Source organism: Ammospiza caudacuta, chromosome 10, assembly GCF_027887145.1.
Source record: "Ammospiza caudacuta isolate bAmmCau1 chromosome 10, bAmmCau1.pri, whole genome shotgun sequence".
Taxonomy (NCBI): domain Eukaryota; kingdom Metazoa; phylum Chordata; class Aves; order Passeriformes; family Passerellidae; genus Ammospiza; species Ammospiza caudacuta.
This window is the reverse complement of record NC_080602.1, coordinates 24694923-24715455: the sequence shown is the minus strand read 5'-3', so window position 1 is coordinate 24715455 and position 20533 is coordinate 24694923. Positions and strand designations below refer to the sequence as shown.

The following is a 20533-nucleotide window of genomic DNA, read 5'->3' as shown; positions in this document are numbered from 1 at the left end:
AAATTATATGCTTACTATTTTTATTTTATTTAAATTACAGTAGGCATTTGCCCTAATATATGCTGTTACAGTTTCATGTTAGATTTGTAATTAAGTTTATTTTTAGAAGAATGCATTTAAGTGGTTTATATAAAATGATTTTCTATTTTTGTAAATGAAATAATTGTTTTTTATTGACTTTCGATTTCATGCAAATTTCGGGGTTTTTTTTATGGCTCGAAGGTTGTGTAAGCAGAAAGAAATTAATGATTTGAGAGTGTTTTCATAATAGGAAGAATAGAAGATTCGTTGTCAGTAGCTGGGGATGCTGATGGGCAGAGTTAACTCTTATTTAGACGTGTTCACATTGAGCGAGGATGGATGTTAGAGGGTGTGGTACAGTTGCTTTATATAATAAATGTTGCCATTGATTATTTTTCCTGGTTGGGTTGAGAAAGAGACATTGTGAGTGCGTTTGGGATCTGACGCAAAACCGTCGGAATGTCGCAATCCCCAAAATTTCGCAATCCGGGGCAAATCTGATGGACAAGTGAGTGTTAATTGTGAGTGAGCCAGATTTGCTATTTTTAATTTGGCCTCGCTATCACGTCTCTTCACAGATGAATTCGAAGGCTGCAGGGAGTTGAATGATGAGTCACTATTGAGTTAGTAAAATCACAATTGATCTCCATTTCCTGTTGATTCCAAAATTACTGAAGTGTGAAAGCTGAGAGTGACTGATCGCTTCTTGGAGGGGAGTTTGAGGGTGGAATGTGGAAGTGACTCTCTCTGAAGTAACTCAACGCTGCCCTGGGTGCCGGGACAGGGATGTGTGCAGTGAGAACAGGTGTGTGTGTGATGGTCTGACCGGCTGAGTTACCTCCGAGGAATGATAATCCGCGCACCGAACACGCTCACCCCGCAGCCAGGTGGGGGGAAGAGACGTCTTAAGTGGCTAATGATAGAAGCTGAAGATTAAATTTTGCATTGGTCTCCTCGGTGCTGGGGTACTTTGTCAGAAACACTGACCTGTGTCTCTGTTGCTTGGCTCAGACCATTCGTTCTCCCCCGAAATCCCCGTGCCCATGCTGTGGCAGTGCCCTGCTCCTCTGCAGCGGGGCACAGTGGCAGAGGGAGGATGCAGGGGCAGCAGAGGAGTGGGACGCACAACATTTTGTGTGTGTGTTGTTGTTTGCAATTACCTTCTGGTGAATAGCAAATCATCTGTCATTCTGCAGCTTTGTTCTTTTCTTGTGATGGAAGTGCTCTTTTGACAGATACTAATTAGAAACGCTGTGGTAAGGGCAGGTAAGATTTAAAATTTGTTTTTTTCCTTCCTAGAACTTACTGTTAGCAAAACCTTTTTTTTCCTTTGGTTAGGAACTATTAAGTCACATTACTAGACTCTGCCCACGTTGCATATGTGAGAGTAAATTCTGCTGAAAGGGGATTTGTTGGAAGAAATTAAACGGAGGATGTACACTCTTCTGAGTTATACTGGAAGCAAGCTATAAAGAAGCCTTGAATTATCACTCCAGGAAGAGAGAACTTAGTTTAGTCCCCTGGAGGACTAAGAGCAGGTGGGAGGATGCTCCTCTGCTGCATCCCTCACAAAATTCTGATTTTAAAGAATTTTTCTGAAGGGATATTCTCAAAGGGGATGTAATAACCTGTGTTCTGCCTAACTTTTCAGATGGTCTTCAAACCATGGAAACTTGTCCTGGCTGTACACTCTGGTATACTATGTTAAAACAGAAATAAAGAACCAAGAGAAGAAGAAATACACCTTTTCCTTGGAAAGCATATACAAATTTTCCTCAATGTTGCCATAATTAGGATTGTAGAAAACTGGGAATGGGGGGCAAAAGGGATGGCTGACCCTGCTGAGAAGAACTCAGTTTTTGAATTTGTAAACAAAACAGGAAAAAAAAAATCCTGCCGGCTTCCTGACAGGCAGGGTGTGCGGTTTCCAGCCAGAGGAGCTGATTCAGTTGGCCTGGCTTTTGCAAGGGAACAACGAGAGGAATAAATTGCTCTGAGAGGGTGTAAAGAACTTTCCTTTCCTCTAGAAAAAGTTGAGCAAACATGGAGCACTGAGTTGCATAGTTGAAATTTGGTGAGGCGTGGAAAGGACACTGGTTTTCAGCAAAGTATGATGTTTGTTCAGAGTGTTGTGAATTCAGGAGTAAGAGTTGCCACACTTTAAAGACACCTCTCAGTCGAGCTGAGGTTTAAAGGAGCTGCAAGAAGATCACTTTATGAGCAGTGATCTTGGCAGTTCTCAATGCTGCTGCTTGCAGAGGATCTTCAAATACCCACAGCCACACCTTGATACCTTATATCTTGCCTTGTAGGATCTCTGTTGATATGCCCACTACAAGAACACTTTGTTAAGACCAATTAAATGTATAATATTTTTATAATACTTGTGTTTTTGAAAAATCAATATGACCAGTTTCCCTTTGAAATGACAAGATGCTTGTTGTGCTGACAGAGTAGAACGCATTAGGAAGTGATGCTTTGTATCCTCTCAAGAGTAATGTGCTCTTGTTTTCTCTTAATCAGCAGGATGTTCTCCTGTATGTCAGATGTCTTAGCTGTTTTTGTGATCTCTATCAGAGGAGAGTGAGGGGGGAAAATGTCAGAGGAACAGAACAGGTTTAAAAGCTTTATAGCAGAGAAAGCCTGCAGCCCTGCATTTCTGTTTAAGTAAAAGTGGTAATCACCACCTTAGGGTTGGACACTTCGTGTTTATGTTTTGCTTTAAACAATAAATAAAAGAACAACTTGCCCTTCAGAAGAACATAATTCATAGCCTGTTGAAATACTCTGGAGCATAGGGGATATAATTAACCCTTTTCCCTTTGGCGGGGTTGTGTTTCAGAAGCAAGATGTCTAACACATTATTTGCCAGTTCACTGAAGTAAGGATTTTTCAAGTTGATTGAAAAATCCTTACTTCCTCCCTCCATTGCCTTCCCCTCCTTCCCTATTTTCTGAGCTGCAGTTTCCAAATTTGTAATAGGTCTAGTAGTAGTTGCCTTTAAAAAAAAAACAACAAACCACCAAAAACTTAAAAGTAGCCATTGAGAAGGAAAGCTTACTTCCCATCAGTCTTGCTCAGGGCTATAGAGAATAGATCTTGAAAATTCAGGCACTTATCCAGGCTTTTCAGAGGAATTTTTAAGAGATACTTTTGATGCAGTGAAGGAAGAGCAAAGACTTGAAAGGGCTGAAAGCACAACAAGGATTTGGCTCGGTGCATGAACAAAACCTCTTCCAGTGATCCTTGAATATTTTGCTTTACTGATCAGGTCCTGGATAGCACAAATCAATTCTTAGCTATTCCCTCAGATAGTTTTGGTATGATTCAGTGAAAACGGGCTGAAATAAGACAGAACCTGAAATGCTTCCAACTCTTTTTTTCCCATCTTGACTCTCCTTGAAGTATGTGAATTAGTGTGAGAAAGTGTCTGTAGCTCCCACCGGGTCAAATGGAGGTTGAGATAAAAATACTCGTCTCTGTGTGTATCGTAATATTGATCGTGGTGTGGTAAATAATTCCTTGGCAGCAGGATTGCCAAGTCTGATGTTTTACACTTCATTTGTAAGTTCTGGTGCAGTCTTGCTTCTGGCTCTATGCTCAGACCTGCTTTTTGTTCTTTGATGGAGATCTGCTTCATTATTTCCTTTTGACCAGCCTTTCCTTTCTGGTAAACCATCATCCTTTGGATTGGTTTAGCTGCCTGGAGCTCCCAGGATCTGTTAGTCACAGTATTCTCTTTTTGTTGTGACATTTTAATAAATTAACGGTCTCCATGAAGACCCAGTCCTGTTTCTCCCCTCTCCGGCATGGGTGTGCACCAGTTCACACCAAAACAAAGATTGCTTCCCGGGCCCTTTCTTTGAATTTCTTTGTTTTTATCTGCTCCATTGTACACATCTTTACACTGTGTTACCCAACACAGGCATTCCTGTCACTTGGGGACCTCCTTCTTTGGGCACTCATGTTTTCCAAAGCGGACTAGGAAGTTTTCTGTTAAAGGCAGTGTGGCCCTTTCACAGATCGGGGGTGGCTCTGAGTTCAGGACTTTGTCTGTGTCCTAAATTGCTGGTTAACTGTGGAGGCAGTGAGGAGACCGAGTCCTGCTTTCTGGCTCTGAGGCTGAATGAAGCTGGCATGTGGTAAAGCAAAGCACTGTCGGCTCAGATGTGTTTTCTTAACATGGAACCAACTAGCCTTGCACAAATACCGTGGTTTTCTTTCACAACAGCGGCGCGGGGCCAGCCGAGCTGTCAGACGGGTGAGGCGAGGCCGAGGGCTGTCCATCACCTCTGCTCCCACACCAGCTCACCTTCAAGCTGGCGGCTGCAAAGGAGGGCGTTCTTGTCCAAATCCTTTTTACCTGTGCTTTCCCCCCTCCTGTTACTTAGTTTTTCTTTCCCTGGCTGGGTTTACAGCTTCGTGTTTGGCCGTGGCACCGTTACCCAGCGCGGTTGTGCCACCGAACGCCCGCCCCGGCAGCACAGCTTGTGTTGGCAGGAGCTGCTTGGCTGATGGGACTTCATGTTGTTTGGCCAGGCAAATCATAGCTACAGGCAGAAGAATGCCTTTTTTGGGGTGGCTGTAGTGGCACAGTGGAGATTAGATTCTTCTTCTACCTCCCAGATTGGCAGCTGGTTTTGCTGTTGATGATGGTGGGGAAGGATGTGGGGTGCTATAATTAGTTGTGGGATTTCAGAGCTTGGAGAAACCTTCCTTGTGTCTGAAGAAAACAGTCTCGCCAGAGCTTTTTTGAATGTAATCTAGGTCCAGAGAGAGGTTTGCTTTGATGCAGTCGTGTAGCCTAATTCTGAAGTCTTGTGAGCAGCTTCTGCCCCTGTGTCAGTTTCCTTCTCATCAGATACTCAGAATTATTTTTTGGGGTGGTCCCTCTGTTTGAGGGATGGCAGCCATTGAGAACAGTTAATATTGTTTTGTCTGTCTTGCAGAATGTAAAGTGTCTGAATTGCTATCATGATAAAAAGGTTTCTGAATGCAATGAAACTAAAGAATATGTCACTTAGGTTTATATATTTAGTAGTGTATTGCAGGGTTCATGTGGTTTCTCTTGCTTCCCTTTGTCTAGTTCCTCCTTTCATCTGTTGCAGTGGATAAAGTTCACTGTTTAATTTTTAATCAAAGTTCTCTAAGGAAAGATTTCTTACCATAGGTTAATTATAAATATATTTTCTATAATAATTTAAATATTAAATAGTGCACATTTGTTAGTACTTTACTGGAGAAACACACCTGCTCACAGGCTGAGGTTCCAGGTGTTCTAGTGCTAAACCACTTTTGACAGCAGTTGCTCACTCCACAGTTCCTCCAGGGAGGATATTTTTATTTTAATTCCATCAACCAGGTCATGGCAGTTAAGTTCTATTGCAGTTAAGAAAATTTGAGTCTGAAAACTTCAAGTGTGTTGTGTCCCCCTGCCTAAGATGAAAATTGCTTTTTGAGAGGATGAGATATTTTGAAGTAGTGATCTTTCCAAAAATGGTGCATTTCAAGAATCAGTTCAGGTTAAACCTAGAAAAGCATGTTTAGATCCACTTTTTCCTGGTGAAAGCAACAAGCTAATTTTAATGATGACTTTAAAGTTGTGTGCCTGAGATAAATCTCCTTTTGTGTACATCCCTCTGTAGATATCCACTATAAAACCAAAGCAAAACCTTCACTCAGTTGTTTTTCTCTCCTTGATGTTATCCATCTTTTCTGACTCAAATTTCTTCTAATTTTTTACATTAGCTTCTTCATGATCAGAACAAATAGTGAAATAGCACCAGGGAGTGGGGTACAGTCAGATTAAGTGTTTGTTCTTCATCTGTGCCTTCAGGTAGGAGAGGGTGTGTATACAAGGTAAAGGATAAAAACAGTGATGAGGACTGAGCTCTCCATCTTGGTCTTGCCTTGATTTGCCTTCTGGAGTAAATCTGTGCTGCTGCACATCCCAGTGAGGGGAGGTTCCTGCAGCTGGGAGTGCCTAGAGCAGCATCCAGGTTTGATACTGCTGCTTGGTTTGTCCTAGTCCCATCTCCTGCAATTTCCTGCGTCCTCTTGCCCCCCAAAGTCTTGCAACACCCTTCTTGCAACACTCTTCCCCCCAGTTTTGGCTGAGCAGGGGGGTGGAAGTGGTAATCCCTGATGAGGAGCTGCTGAATGAAAGGTGCCATGGATTTATTTGTGTCACCCTGTTGGACCCGCTGCTTTCTCACGGGGGAGTTTGTTAGAAATGCATCAGGGTAACCTGTTGCACCCCAGGCTCTCCAGAAGCACCTACCAGAGGGTGAATAGTAATTCTCCTGCTTGCTGTGCCTTTCCAGATAAAAGGGGATATGGTGACAGGATCTGCAGTTGCCAAGCAATAGAACTTCACAGAGCCTGGCTGGTTGAATACCCAAACTGTTCTGCTCACCAGCATTGCAGCATTGTGCATCACCCACAGTGCATCTAGGCAGTGTGTAAAACTGTGTATGAGGTTGGAAATCCATTGTCTTGGGCAGTATGTAAATGTAAAACAGACAGTATGGGCTGAAATGTCACCTTAAATGTAAGTGTGGGAAGCAGCTGAAGTAAACCACTGTTGGCTCTTGTCGTTTTAACAAGTGATGTATATTTAGATTATTTTATTTTTTATTTTTACTGTTTTACAGTAAGGTTCAATCAATTGCTGATGAGAACATTTGCATAGATATGTTGAAAATCCTGTACTCAAGCTTTCCTTGTATTTTCAGAGAAATGAAACTCCTGAAGTTCTAGTGGTTGACTGTGCCTAAAGAGCTCTGGTTTCCCATGCTCAGCCTTGTTTATCTGGCAGCTTCTCACCTGTGTGCATCAAGGATGTTTTGTTTGAGGAGGGACTCACCTTGAGTGGTATCACAGAGGTGTTTGGTTCTCTTTTTCCATGGTTATTGTGCTGTGATGCCTCAGAGACAATAAATCCCGTGTGAACGCTGCCCTTGTGGAACAAAGGACACTTCCCTTGCTGGGGCTGGGTTTGTGGTACTAAAAGCGAGTCAGAAGCATCCAATTCACCAGAAAAGTGAGTTCACATAGGAACTCCTCTGGTATAGCTACTTTGGTTTGCATTTGCCTTAAATTGTGTTCTGGTGCAAGTGTTTTTGGTTGATAAGGCCTGAACTATGTTACCTTGTCTCTGGCGCCAGCCCACGTGTTTTACCTTGTATTTGGAGAGGAGGGTTCTTTTTTCAGTCTGGTTAGCTCATGGCTGGAAAGCCCCACAGCACCTGCATATATGTAATTTAATACCTTTAAAGCCCTTTTTGGGGATTGCAAGTTGGTCATATTTTAACTGCCTTGAGAAAGCAGGTTACAGCATGACCTATGTGATTTTTAAGCTGTGTAGCTGCCATGTGAAGGGAGGGGTGGGAGAGCTCTCTGTTCTGTTAAATTAAGTTTGATAGCATTAACGTTTTCTTCCGTTCAGTTAGATCATTATTTTTTTTTAGCACCATATTTTGTTGGAAATAAGGGACTAATGGAAGTCTTAGTTCAGTTTGTTAAAACAGAAACATTGCTGTGGAAGGCCAGAGAATGTGGGATTTCTGTGTTTAATTGCTTAAGAGCTGGTTAGCACAGCATAGTAGGGCCCTGTGTTGCATATTGTTAAGAGTAATTGCATCAGACTTGTAATTTTTCTGTGGATCTATGACTCACTATTAAATCCTTTGCTGACCATTATGGATGCAATTGTATGTTATGATATTGTTTTGTCAGTTGGCTTCTAATGAAGCTGAATGATCTGGCCTGATTATCCAGCCATTTTTGGAAAATAATAATACTAAACAAATTCCCCAAAAGCTTTTAAAGAGTGACAGCTTTCCTGGATTACTGCAGGGTGGCAACCTGGCAGGCAACTAAGGGCATGGTAAAGTCTTCCTAAATGTGAGTTGCTGAGCCCAGCCACATGATGAATTTTCATTCTGGAAGAATTTGGCTGCTTATCCCAGCTACCTAAGTGTATATCCCATAGGTTTCTGTCAGCCAGTTGCTGAGTCACTTGGATGTGCAGACAAGTGTTTTAAAAACAAATAAATAAAATCATGCACACGACTATTTTTTTTTTTTTTTAAAGGTGGAAAGAACAGTCCCCAGGAGAGACAATTTTTGCTAAGCTCTATTGTCATCACAGATTGTGAAACATAAATTCAGTGTTATAAACAGCTTGTAATTTCAGTCTTCCATTTTTACTTTAGCAGGCATTAGACTGAAGCTGCTGGCATTGGGTTTAAACATTATTAGCACCATTAAAAAAATGTTTTACTCTCATAGTTATTGATCATAATGTGCCACCTACTCACTTGTATGTTACATATTTTGTGTAGAATGGCACGTGCTCATTTTGTGATGCTGCCAGGGAAGTGTAGGTGTGGGATGAGAAAAGGTGCAGGAGTTTGAAGTCTGTCTCCTGTGAGGAGGGGGCTCATCTTTAGTGATTTAGGCATTACTTGCTTTCTTCTGCAGTTTTTGTTGTTGTTTGTCAATTTTCTCACGAACTCGACCAGGCTGTGACTCTGCGGCGTTGCAGGGAATGCTCCTGGAATTGCATTCAGGTGTTTCTAGCAGCTTTCCCTTGCCTATAAATGCACAGGAGCAGCTCGCTGGGGGTTAGAGTGCTCGGTTCCAGCCACGGTAAGGTTCAAACAATGCCTTTCAGTGGTTCGCACCTACAGGGCGTTAATGGGTGAGGAATTTAATGCTGAGGTTCCTCTTCCAGTTAGCAGAGACTCTTACAGCATTGCCCATAACCTGGGCTTTACAGTTCAGGGTTGGAAGTTTGCTGCCTCTTTTCCTGGCTTTGATAGCTGGGGGTTCTGGGCTGGATGTTATCCTGCCTCCCTTCCTGCCCTGTGCACCCATGGGGATGAGCAGGAATCCGTGCCAGTGAGGCACTGATGTGCTATTTCAGCAGCAGGAGGTAATGGATGTGGCTTCACAGGAGCCCCTGAGGGATGTGGTGTATCAGAGCAGCCTTGGGCAGAGAGGATTAATTTGGGGATGACTTGTCATGAGGATGCTTTCACGTGAGCTGGGCTAATTCTAGACCTCCTTGCTCTGGTGAGCTGTGTAGAGAAGGCATCAATCAGTGTTATTAAAGGGATACAGTTCATTTTGTTGGCTCCACTTTTGCTAAGCTGCTGTTCCTGTTGATACTCAAAGTAAAATGTTGGCAGAGAGAACCCAAGCGAGATGAGGGACAAGAATGTGATTTATTCTGAAATTTCATTTGTGTAAACTTATGGGGAAGTTGGAGGAAGTTCATGGAAAGCAACAATGCCAGAGATATCTTTAGCCAATGAGAGCTGAAAATTGCAAGAGCAAAAAGGCAGAGACAGTTGGAGTTTGTGATGTGGGTTGTCGCCCTTTTGTGTGTTATTTTTGTGAATGTTTTGTTCTGGTCAGTGTGGTAACACAGTGGCCCTTGGATTTGGAATATATAGTTAGTAGAGTGGCAGAAGAGAAGATTAAAGTAGGATGTGTGTATTTTTCTGAGGGCTGTGGGAGACAAGGAAAATGTGTGTGGAGAAGGGGAATCTAGTTGCCTTTTAAAGTATTTGCACCAAATTTGATTGGCCTCTTGTGACACCACTTTTTCCTTCCAAATCTGGGTGAAAATAATTCTGTAAAAGGTTGATAGGAGTGATCAGTAGTATGAGGTAAATTAATGATAATAGATTATGTTTCTCAGAAATTACAAGCTACATTGCAATATAATCTCCAGTCCCGTGAGTGTTTTGGAGATCATAGTGGTCTGGCTTTGTCCTCCAAAGCTTAACTTGTAATTAAATGAAAAAAAACCCCAAGCCCACTTTCTTGGCCTTAGATATATTATGAAGAATGTTCTCAGGACTTATATTCAAATGGAAACAGTGGGGTTTTGTTTGGGTTTGAGTATTCCCTTTCATGTTTTGAAAGCCAAAGATGGCAGCGTTGTGCTAGTGCTGGAAATACAGAAGCTGAAATTCAGTTATGGTCTTGCTTAGCAAAATCTAAAATGATTGACGTTTTCTGGGTCGTGGGGTGCCTTTTATCTATCCCCTCCCCACCTTGAGAGATGTAGCTTCATAAAATCTTGGTAAGTGTAAAGAGGTTTATGTAGCATATTCAGTGAAGAGAAATAGTTCAGTGGGTAGGGAAGCAGCTTGAATCGTGATGTAGATTTAGTTCCCTCCTTGTTACTGGTTCTGACATCCCAAGAGGTAACACAGAAGCTGGCTTCCCTGGGAAGAGATCTAGTGATTGATGTGACACATACAGGATAGGTGAGCTTAGAGAGTACAGAAATTTTGTGGGAGGTTGTGTAAGTACATTAAAGACACTAAAATATATATCTCATTCATAGTGTCACTATGGAGGCAAAACCAAGAGCTCAGTGGGTGGTGGAATCCTGTGTTAATGTAAAGTGTCATAAGCAATCTCTCCAACCACTGATTTCTGTGAACTCCACATTTAATTTCATCTTTGCAGAGTATGCAATTAAAGAATCCTGAGACTTCAGTAGTAATTTTTTTTTTCCTTACGTCTGCAAATGGTGCAACTGTACTGAAACTTTTCATGGGCTTGAGGGGAAATTGTGGTTGCTAAGCTGTTCCTTCTCAGACTTTCTAGCTTTGCCTTCTGTGTCATTGAAACTGCAGGAACAAAGAGGGCCTAGACCCAGGCCATGGGGTGAAGTGACTCTTTGGTCAGTGATGACTGAGTAACACTTAAAATGGGTTTTTTTAGGGCTGTATGATAGTCCTGATGGCTTCCTTAAAAGATGCATAATTTGTAGGAATAAGAATGAAGAGATATATTAAGGTCTCAAGTTATACTTTCCCCTGTTTCTAGAGTGTATGGGCATCACATTTTCAGACCATTCCTTCTGTTTTCAGTCATGCCCTTCTGCTTCTCTTCTAAGCAATGACAGTCATACAGGATAGAGGCTTCTTATAAACCTGATGAGTGGCTTTATCTGAAGTTCAGTTCCTTCTTCCTAACATCATTCAATCTTTTAGTGTCTTCAAGGAATTGTTTCAGAGCCCTAAGTTTTTTTCCAGTGTGCCAGACAAGCCCTCCACTGAGTTGATCCAGTAGATAGTAAACATGTCAATATGCAGCCCGTGGTACATTATGCAGAACTAAATCCACTCAGTGCAATAAACATGTTTTGTTGTTGTTAGAGAGGGATGGGAACTCTGGAGATGCTTGCCTGAAAAGGGATGTGCTGCATGCTGGGAATCTGGGATGAGTGAGGGCAGCTGGACCACAGCCACGTTCAGTAGCTGTTTTGGACTCTGTCTTTATAAGGACCTGCCATAGATTAAAACTAAAAAACACATGATGAAAAGGAAGTGGCTCCGTTGGGAATAAATAACAACACTGTTCAGAAGATGTGCTGATCTCCCAGAAAGACCCACAGCTCTGAGCTGACATTACTGAGGGGTGATGTGGTCAGGCCTCTTTCATTAGAGCAGTTTGGGAGAGAGCAATGTTCTGCACTCAGTAACATCAGCTCTCTGCTGACCAGAGAGCAGCAGTAGCTGTCTGGGAAAGCCAACCTCTTCTTGGAGTAGAGTGTGCTCAGAAAAGCCATTATTGGCAAAGTGAGCTGTGGTGGTGTGAGCAAGCTACTCTCTAAAAGTAGAACCAGCCACAATTGTGTTCTTGTATTAAGCCTTGTAGTTCTTTCTTTGTGTGGGAATTCATCCAGCACTGATGGTAACACACTGTGCTTGTTACCAGCTGTGCAGAATTTCAGGGTAGATGAGAAGTTGAGCAACCTCATGCCCTCCCTTAAAAAAGGACCCTTTGGAACCTTGTGGATCACAGACTTGGCCCTCAGAATGGGTGTTACAACCCCTGGACTGGAAAGCAATATGGTATTAAAACAATTTCTGCACCTTTAGTGCTTGTTTTCAGCAACCAGTGTCAAGGGATGCTCTTTGTAAAATGGAAACACTGAAGGTGTCCTTGTTTAAGATTAACTTTGCATCTCTACTGTGAAGTAAAAAAGCCAGTTTTCACAGAAGCGAAGTCAGAAGGGGGAAAACAAAGGGAAATCAGAAATTAGAGTAAAGGTGAGCGAGAGCTGATATCGAGGTTGCTGGTGAGATGCTCATGGCAGGCTGTCCATCCTCATTCTCATTTCAGAGATGTAAAGGACTGCTCAGGCTGAACAAGTCTGTTGCTAGGGAAAGCCTGACCCAGCTGGGATAGACTTGTGTTGAAAAGGCCATAGGATCGTGCAGGGGATGTGCTGGATTAACTCAGAGCTGCCTTGGTGCTGCTTTGTCTGAGACCTTTTGGTGTTGAGTAGTGGTGGTTGCTCCATCTTTAACTTCTGGCTAGTTGAGATGATATTGGGACTGTGCAGTGCAGCCTTCTAATATCATCCAAAAAAGTAAAGGGTCAAAGGCAAGGCTTCAGATGTCGTGAAGTGTGGCTTTTTCAAGAGAAACATACCTAGTTGTGTTTCTTGAGAACTTCTAAATGGAGCAGTACAGAACTTGTAACTACACCATGATGAAATTGCTTCTTGTAGGAGATGAATCCTTCTCTTATTAAAGCCAGTGAGTGTGTGAGCTGCCAGTGCTGCCCACGAGTGCCTTGGTATTGATAATGAATTAGCGGCGATGAATTTATGTCCAGCTGGATATAGCAAGCAGAAGTTGCAGTGTCAGGTGAATGTTGGACAGAAAGGCCTCTGCTGCTTTGTCTGTGCTAGCATGAGATTTTGCAGAAGGAAGGGAAGAGTTCCTTCCAAACACTGAAGAGCAACAGCCAAGTCCTTTCAGCAGTCACCAGTGACCTGAAGTAACTGGTGGATTTAGGAAAAGAGTGAAGAGCTGCTGTGTGGAGTAAATGACTGTTTGTAAATAGATGGTGATGAGATAGCAGGTGTTTCTCAAGGTGACAAGGCAGCTCTGCATGTCAAAATGGTTTTAACGATCCAAGGGAGCTTTGGCAAATCATAGTTAAGGTCGGGAGGAATCTGCTGGATCACCACAGTCTGTGACACAGCTTGTTTGGAGCCTGCCCAGCCTGTCCTCAGCAGCGGTGCTCTCTGTGTGTGTGTGTGTGTGTGTGTTCACAGCCCCAGCTCTGCTCCCAGCCAGGGCACCACTTACACAGAGCCTTGCCAGGAGGCCCTGCCAGATCAAGGAGCATTAATTACTCTTGTCGTATGAACCTGTTATGTGCAATCACTTTTCCTGGTAGTTCATTGACCCCATCTCAGTTACATGAGCAGGCTTGGATCTGTCCTCTGACTAGGAATGGGCTGCAGATCGTCTGGATGACTGGGGTGTGGAGTGGGTATTTCTATTGCCTTTGGAAGTTTATATGCCCTGCAGTTTGCCCATGGGATACTCCCAGAAAAAAAGAGCACAACAGGGCTTCTTGTTGGACACCAGGCAGAGCTCAGGACTTCTGGACTAAGGAGCTGTTTCCAGGGAGGCATTTGTGTTTGCTTGGGTACACACTACATTGCTTCTCTTCAGTATTTCACCATATTGGGGAGTTATCTTTTAAACAAATAAATACACTTGTCTTTAAAGAACAAATTTCTGACTCTGAATTAGGTACTTGGTTTAGGCCGAGTCTGATAAATGATAGGCAGTTTAAGGAAAGGCTTGGAAATCTGTAGGCAGCTGAGTGAAAACAGCATGAATCTGACTATTGGTAATTATCCTGGGTGTTTATAATCTACCCAGAACTAGCGGGGCTGGGTCATAAACAGCTGTTGCATTTTTATGTTCTGCTAGGGAGCAAAATAAATACATTATAGTTAATTTCCAGTTCTGAATTGAATGTAAAACAAAGGCAAGTTATCCTAGTCATATTAAAAAAGTTCTCTAAACTGGAATATCCAAAACTCTTAAATGGAGTATAAATGCTCTAAAGAGCATTTTCTGTGCACTTCATTGTGTCTGACAGACCAGTTTATATTGTGAGTCCATATACGCTTTCTCTCAAATGGCATCCAAAGAAAACACAGCACAGCCAGATGGAAATTGGAGTTGACTTTGAGCTCTGATTAATTTGTTTTTCATATAATCCTTTTCAAGGCAGAGAGAAAAAACGTGAGAAAAAGATGATGTATTGTGGTATAATTAACTCTGGTGAACAATGTGAACTTAAAAGAAATTTCTTTTAAAAAATATCTAGTTTAATGGGAACTGATTTTTCCAAGTGTCAGGATGGCCCATGATGCTTGTCCTATTTCACATTTGTGTCTCTGCAGTTCTCATTATATGTGTAAAGTTCTGCAAAACATAACTCACTAGATGAACTAATAAGTTCTTAAATCAGCAATGTCAACAGCCACTCATCTGTGATCAATTCCTAATGTGGGACCCCACTGGACTTCATCCTTTTCCATACTTGAGGGGATGATGTTTCACAACTGAGGCAAGTGAGTGCTATGCTTTTGCCATAAAGCTCTAGAAATTTAATTGATTTATAAAAGCATTAAATATCTAAAATTAAGTAACTTTTGAGCTGAAACAAACATAAAGCTAAAAGCAATATGACTTTGAAAGGCCAGCCTCAAACAGAGACATGAACAGATATATAATGCTTTAGTTAACGGTTGCTGCCATTTCTCTTACAAATTGTTCTTTAGGGTATTGTAACTCAGCTGTTTTTAAACCCATCACTCTGGAACCTTGCCTGCAAAATGTCAGCACAAGTGCAAATTTTATTTCTTTAACAAAATAAAGGGCTTGGAGCAGTTAGGCTTTCTAAACTTTTATGGCAGGAAAATAAATTCTGCTATTTCTGCTTTGCCATAGCAGGAGCCATACTGTTCACCTTGGCCTGCCAGCAGGCAGGGATGGAAGCCAGAAGGGTTTAATGGGGGACACTGTGTGTGTTTTAACTTGCCTTTTCAAACCAAGAGAAGCCCACTGTCAGAGTGTAAATAGCCTTTGGGCAGAGGGCACAGTCCCTAGGGTGGATGGAGGGTTCATGGCTTTAGAAGATGATTTCTGAAGTTGAAAGCAAGACGTGGTTACCAGCTGATTAAAGGAATTTAATAAAGCTTGAAGTTGTTTTTCCTAGAGGTTCAGGGGAGAACCCCTCACTTGTTCTGCACTAAGCAGTGCATCTCTTATCAGTTTTATACCTTGGAGTTCTTTCACGTTCTCCCTCTTCTATCTGGCTTCTAAAGCTGCGTGGTGCCAACCCATTCAGCCTTTTTAATGTTTTCCTGAAATTCAAGCCTTGACACAGATTCCAGCAGTAGAGCCCAATTATTTTGAAATCATTGTGTACAAAAATGGAAATTTCCTGTCTCGGTGCTCATGGGGACCAAGCATTCCTGGTGGTACATTAGTCTTGGTGTTTATAAATTTTTTTTAAAGTCTAAGGAATGAACTTTCTTGCACATAGCTACTTGAGTGCAGCAAGTCACATTTAAAAGCCTTTGCTTTCAGCTTGAATCTTTACAGAAGGAAGATTAGGTAATAGTTTGTGTAGAAACATCTGTTTCCTAACAAAGATCTCGCCCTATTTTATTTTTTTATGCTGTCCCTCTAACCAGAAAGTCCTTTAGTCTTTAAAAGACTTAGAAGTCTTTAAGTCCTTGTTGGGTATTAGAGTTGCTGTGGTTTTAGCATGCTCATGCTCTGGATCATTTGTTAGCTTAAGTTATTAGCCTTAGATAAGTGTTGTGGGATGGAAGGACTGCTTTCTATTGTCAGTGCAATTTCTGAATCTCTGGACGATTTGTCTGGGTTAGAATTTAAGTTTTTTGGCTCCAGTGCTTGTTTAGGCCTTTCCCTTGTCTGAGGAAAAGATGTTTTTAAAATAATTAAGCCTAGCATGCATTAAAAGAGAACCTTTCCACAAAATTGAATTGCTTGGTGTTTATTTGAGTTTTGGGTTGCTTAAATAAATAGCCATTTTGCTTTGTTTGCTTACAAGCAACTTAGTATCTCTAATGGGGAATCTTTTTTCTGTGTTTTCCAAAGAAGACCAGCTCTGAGGGCTTTGAAGAAAAACGGCTCTCTACACTCTGTAGTTCTTTGTTTTACATCCAAGTGGATTGTATGTGTCTAAATATTACATTGTTAACACACATGTCTTCCAGTCCCTTTAATGTTGTTATTGTGATGTGTCTCTAATATGGAAAAACTTAATACATAGATTTATTAGGGAGTAATCCTTTTGGTCATTGTTTTCTTGGGAGTTCATAGAGTTCAATCTGCTGTTTTCAAGGAAAGATTCTTCACTGTGATGCTCCATGTTCTTGTAAATAAATTTATCCTGTGTTTCTTAGAACTCAAGAGACTTTTTTATGTCTTGGTGCCAAAATTAGTGAAACTTGGTTTACTGGAACATGCAAACAGGAATTCAGTGCTGTAAGTCCAAGCACTTTGTTTTCTTCCCAGTCACAGAGCAGGAAGTGCTGACCAGCTTTCTGTGGATTTAGTGTTGTTGCTGACCTACTGCAAGATGAGTATTCCAAGAATTAGGGCTTGTTTGGTGTGTGACCCTGGAAAGAAAGAGTGATTTGAGGCCAAAGTTGTAATTTTCTGGGAAATGCCCTCGTTGTGTGCATGTGTCTTAAGCGGGGTGGGGAGTGAATTAGCAACATAATCACCAATTGTTCACTTTCTGTTTTACCTGACTGGTTTGAAGGGAAGTGGCTCAAACCCTGCTCTGGACACACATTCATGATCTAGTTTGAAGGAGGGTGTGCAAATGCATTTGGTTTATCTTTGTATTCCTCAGTGCAATGCAACTCTTGTCATCAGCAGAAATAAACCAGCATTTCTCTGTGTGCTGTAGAGTATAGGGAGAGCTGCCATCCCTGTGCTGCTCCCAGTGCTTGGTGTGATAGGTGAAATGAAATGAAGGTTCCATGTAGGTGTAAATCAAGCACTCATTCTCAACCTAATTAAAAGTTAGAAATCTTACGGCGATCAGAATACCTTTCTTGCATTCCAGTTTCAAAAGGTTTAGGAGTGCCTTATTTACTAACTTTTCTTCCTCCTGTTGCGTTTCAGTTTGCGGGCCAAACGTCGACATTCGCAACGACATCCACGAGCTGAAGCGCCTGGAGAACTGCACGGTGATCGAGGGCTTCCTGCAGATCCTGCTCATCTCCAAAGCCGAGGATTACCGCAACTTCCGCTTCCCCAAGCTCACGGTCATCACTGACTACTTGCTGCTGTTCCGTGTGGCAGGCTTGGAAAGCCTCAGTGATCTCTTCCCCAACCTCACAGTCATTCGTGGCAGGAACCTCTTCTACAACTATGCCTTGGTCATCTTTGAAATGACGAATCTGAAAGAGATCGGGCTCCACAACCTGAGGAACATCACCCGCGGGGCCATCCGCATCGAGAAGAACTCTGACCTGTGTTACCTCTCCACAGTGGACTGGTCTCTCATCCTAGATGCAGTGTCCAATAACTACATCGTTGGGAATAAACCTCCAAAGGAATGTGGGGACTTGTGTCCGGGAACAATGGAAGAGAAGCCATTGTGTGAGAAGACATCCATTAACAATGAGTACAACTACCGCTGCTGGACCACCAACCACTGCCAGAAAAGTAAGATTTAAGGAGATATCCTGTTTTTGTTACCTCTTTTGAAGTAAATGTTTAGTTTTGTGGTTTTATTTTAAGCTCTTCAGCAACTGAAACTTTTATTCTAGTTGTGTGTAGTTTGCATGAGTTACCCAGTTGTCACACAAATAGATTCTTCCCCTATCAGTAAAGGTTTGTCTCACTTTAATTAAAAATAAAAAGAAAAAACAACAAATCCGTAACTGTAAAACAAACCCCAGCAAACTCCCGGAGTTACTTCCTCATGGAGAAGGTGGAAAGTGTAAGTATGGAACCAATGCCATTGTAGCAGAGCTGGAGGAGCTTTACCTGCCTTGAGGACTTTGGCAGGAGGTGGCCACCGAGTGCCATCTCCTGCTGGAGTGACATTCCATGTGTGCCAGAGCTGTTGCAGTGCGTGCTGAAGCTGTTAACTGGACTTTGTTTTTTGCTTCTCTTGGCATGCACCTCCAGACATTCCTGTAATGGTAAATCCTGTACCTAAGGACTTGTTTACTGACATTAGTTTTCACAGTACAGTCTGTAGAGTCTAGGAGTCCATGAATATCTTGACTCCCAGTGCAGTTACTCTTGCCTGGTTTGTTCTTATCTGGCAGGTTTATGTCTTTCTGATAGCAAGTATTAGCAAAAACAAAACCTGATCTCTTCTCGCTTTTTAAAAATAGAGTAAACAAACTCATAGTTTACTCAGGTAACATGATTACATGGCAGGCTTTTTGAGTTCATCCTGTAACTTTACGAAAGCTGAGCCCTGCAGTATCAGTAGGGCTTAATTACAAAGTCGTCACTGGGAGGAACAGTTCCTAAATTCCACATGCAGTCTTGACCAAAGCTGCCATAATGATAGGAAACAGCACAGTGTGAGAGGAATCAGGGCTATATTCTGGTTGCCTTCATCTGGGGATGTTGTGTTTTTCTGAAGTGGCTTGTCAGTTGCTTGTGGAGTCCTCCTGTTCAATTAGAACTGCAATTAAAGCAGCTCGTGGGGCAGTTTCAGTCAACACATGCCAAAAATACCTCTACAAAAAGGCATTTGGAGTATGTGCTTTTATCAATACTTACAGGAAATAAAGTTGGTTATTTTAAACAAAGCAAAGAAACCCCCTCAGCCTGTTACTGGGAGACTTTGTGCTTTGCCCAGGGTGAGGGGAGTGTTTCTATGAGTCTTGCAGGTCAAATTTATGTCTTCATTAACAGAGTGTAACTCTGTTGTCTACAGAGGGTGACCAAGGTGACTCCTGTGCAACCTCATTGCCCTGGGTGGTTTGAATGGATGTAACGAGAGTGGATTTAATGAGATATAATGACTTGCTTGCTTTCTGTTGAGTGCTTTGTCTATTTGGAGTAGACAAAAGTAACGTGCAAAACAACTTCTTTTGGCATCTGCATGACTGTTAAAATAATTTGGATCCCAAATACACATGAGAAGAAACTTGTTTAAATAAAATGAGGTCATAGTTAGACTGTGATAGCAGGACTTTGAAGGCAAGGGTGTAGGTAATGGGGTTTTTTTCCATATATGCTTTCATCTCCTTTCATGGGAGATTGTGAAGAAGAAAGCAAGTATTGGAAAAGAGCCTTGAAAGGCTTGTTAAGAGCATTACAGTGTGGAAAAACAATTTGGTTTAGAGTATCTTAGGATGTACAGCATATAAAGAAATTATCAAGTCCTAATCAATAAGCAGAGTGAGAAATTTGGACCTCTTCTAATCTGTTTGTTATGATAAACCACAGATTTGAAGGAAGATGACTTTAAATTTGTAGGCCATTCATGTAGAAAGAAAAAAACTCCCGCTCTGAAGAAAAACAAGGGAGGTATAAAAGTGCAGTTGTTCCAAAGGAAGCTTTTTGTCTTCCCTGCTAGATTGCTCGGGCACTTTGGCAATGAACTCCTGATCAGGAGAGAACTCTTGCAGTGCAAAATCACACAAGACATGAAAAAGCACAGAAAGAAGGACTTTTCAGTTACTGAGTGCTTCAGTTGGCGTTTTCTACTGGTCGAGATACAACACCTATGTTATTTTCCAGGGAATATTTTTCCAGTGCAGTATCTAATTTAACCCTGACATTCTCTTTGTGCGTCACAGTAATGTCAAGCTGAAAATGCTCTCTATCATTCAGGGTTCCTTTGTGCCTTTTTATTTTTCTTTGCTCTGGCTCTGTGGAGGAGTGTGTATTAAATCTCTCGTGTCCTTGTTTAGGTTTTATGCTGAAAGATCTGAAGTTGGTGGGTAAATGTTGTGTGGGAACACTTGGTACTTTAAGTAGCCTGGCTTCTGTTTAGTTTGCTGTTGAGTGGAAGTTGTTTTTTTCCTTCTTTTTCTTGCCCACAAACAAAGGAAGAAGCTTGTGCTTCCTTCAATATAACTTGGGCAGGAACAATGCTGAGGGAGGAGGGAGGGAAGGATATGCTGTGTCTGACTTAGAATAATCCATGGACACTATTATAAAAGAGCAAGCTACAAAGAAACTGTAACTTCTAAATTTTTCTGGGTATTTTTAAGGTTCAGTGTAAAGCGTCAGCAGCTCTCCTGCCAGTTTGGTTGCCCTGGTTTCTGTGTAGTGTACATTCCTTTACCTTCGAGTGCCCCAAGGCAGCAGCAGTACTAGTTTGCTCTCTTTGGAGCTGCAGCATGTTGTGTTGGGCTTGGCAGGCTCTCTCCTCTCTGACTTGCACCTACTTTTATGTTGGTGTATTAAATGCCAGCTGTGCCTCACTGGGGTTGCGAGGCCACATAGAAGAATCCCTGAAGATAAAAGGAGAGTACTGAAGTTGTTTGTTTGCATCAGTGCTTTGGGGCACAGGTAGAGATGGAAAAGATAAAAACTGAGTGTCCAGACATACAAATGAGACTATGGCCTTTTATGTTTTTCTTTTTTTTTTCTGGCAGTTGTGACTGCTGGAAAGGTTCATGGAAGCTGCCTGCATCTCACTCAGC

General features: G+C 42.0%; 1 protein-coding gene across 1 annotated transcript in view; it reads left to right on the top strand.

The window, feature by feature from the left end:
• Nucleotides 1–20533, top strand: part of IGF1R (insulin like growth factor 1 receptor) — a 165632-nt gene that overhangs the window by 12575 nt on the left and 132524 nt on the right. Inside the window, exon 2 of the mRNA XM_058811014.1 lies at nucleotides 17034–17579. Within this exon, the coding sequence (XP_058666997.1) occupies nucleotides 17034–17579 (546 nt within the window). The remainder of the gene's footprint in view (nucleotides 1–17033; nucleotides 17580–20533) is intronic.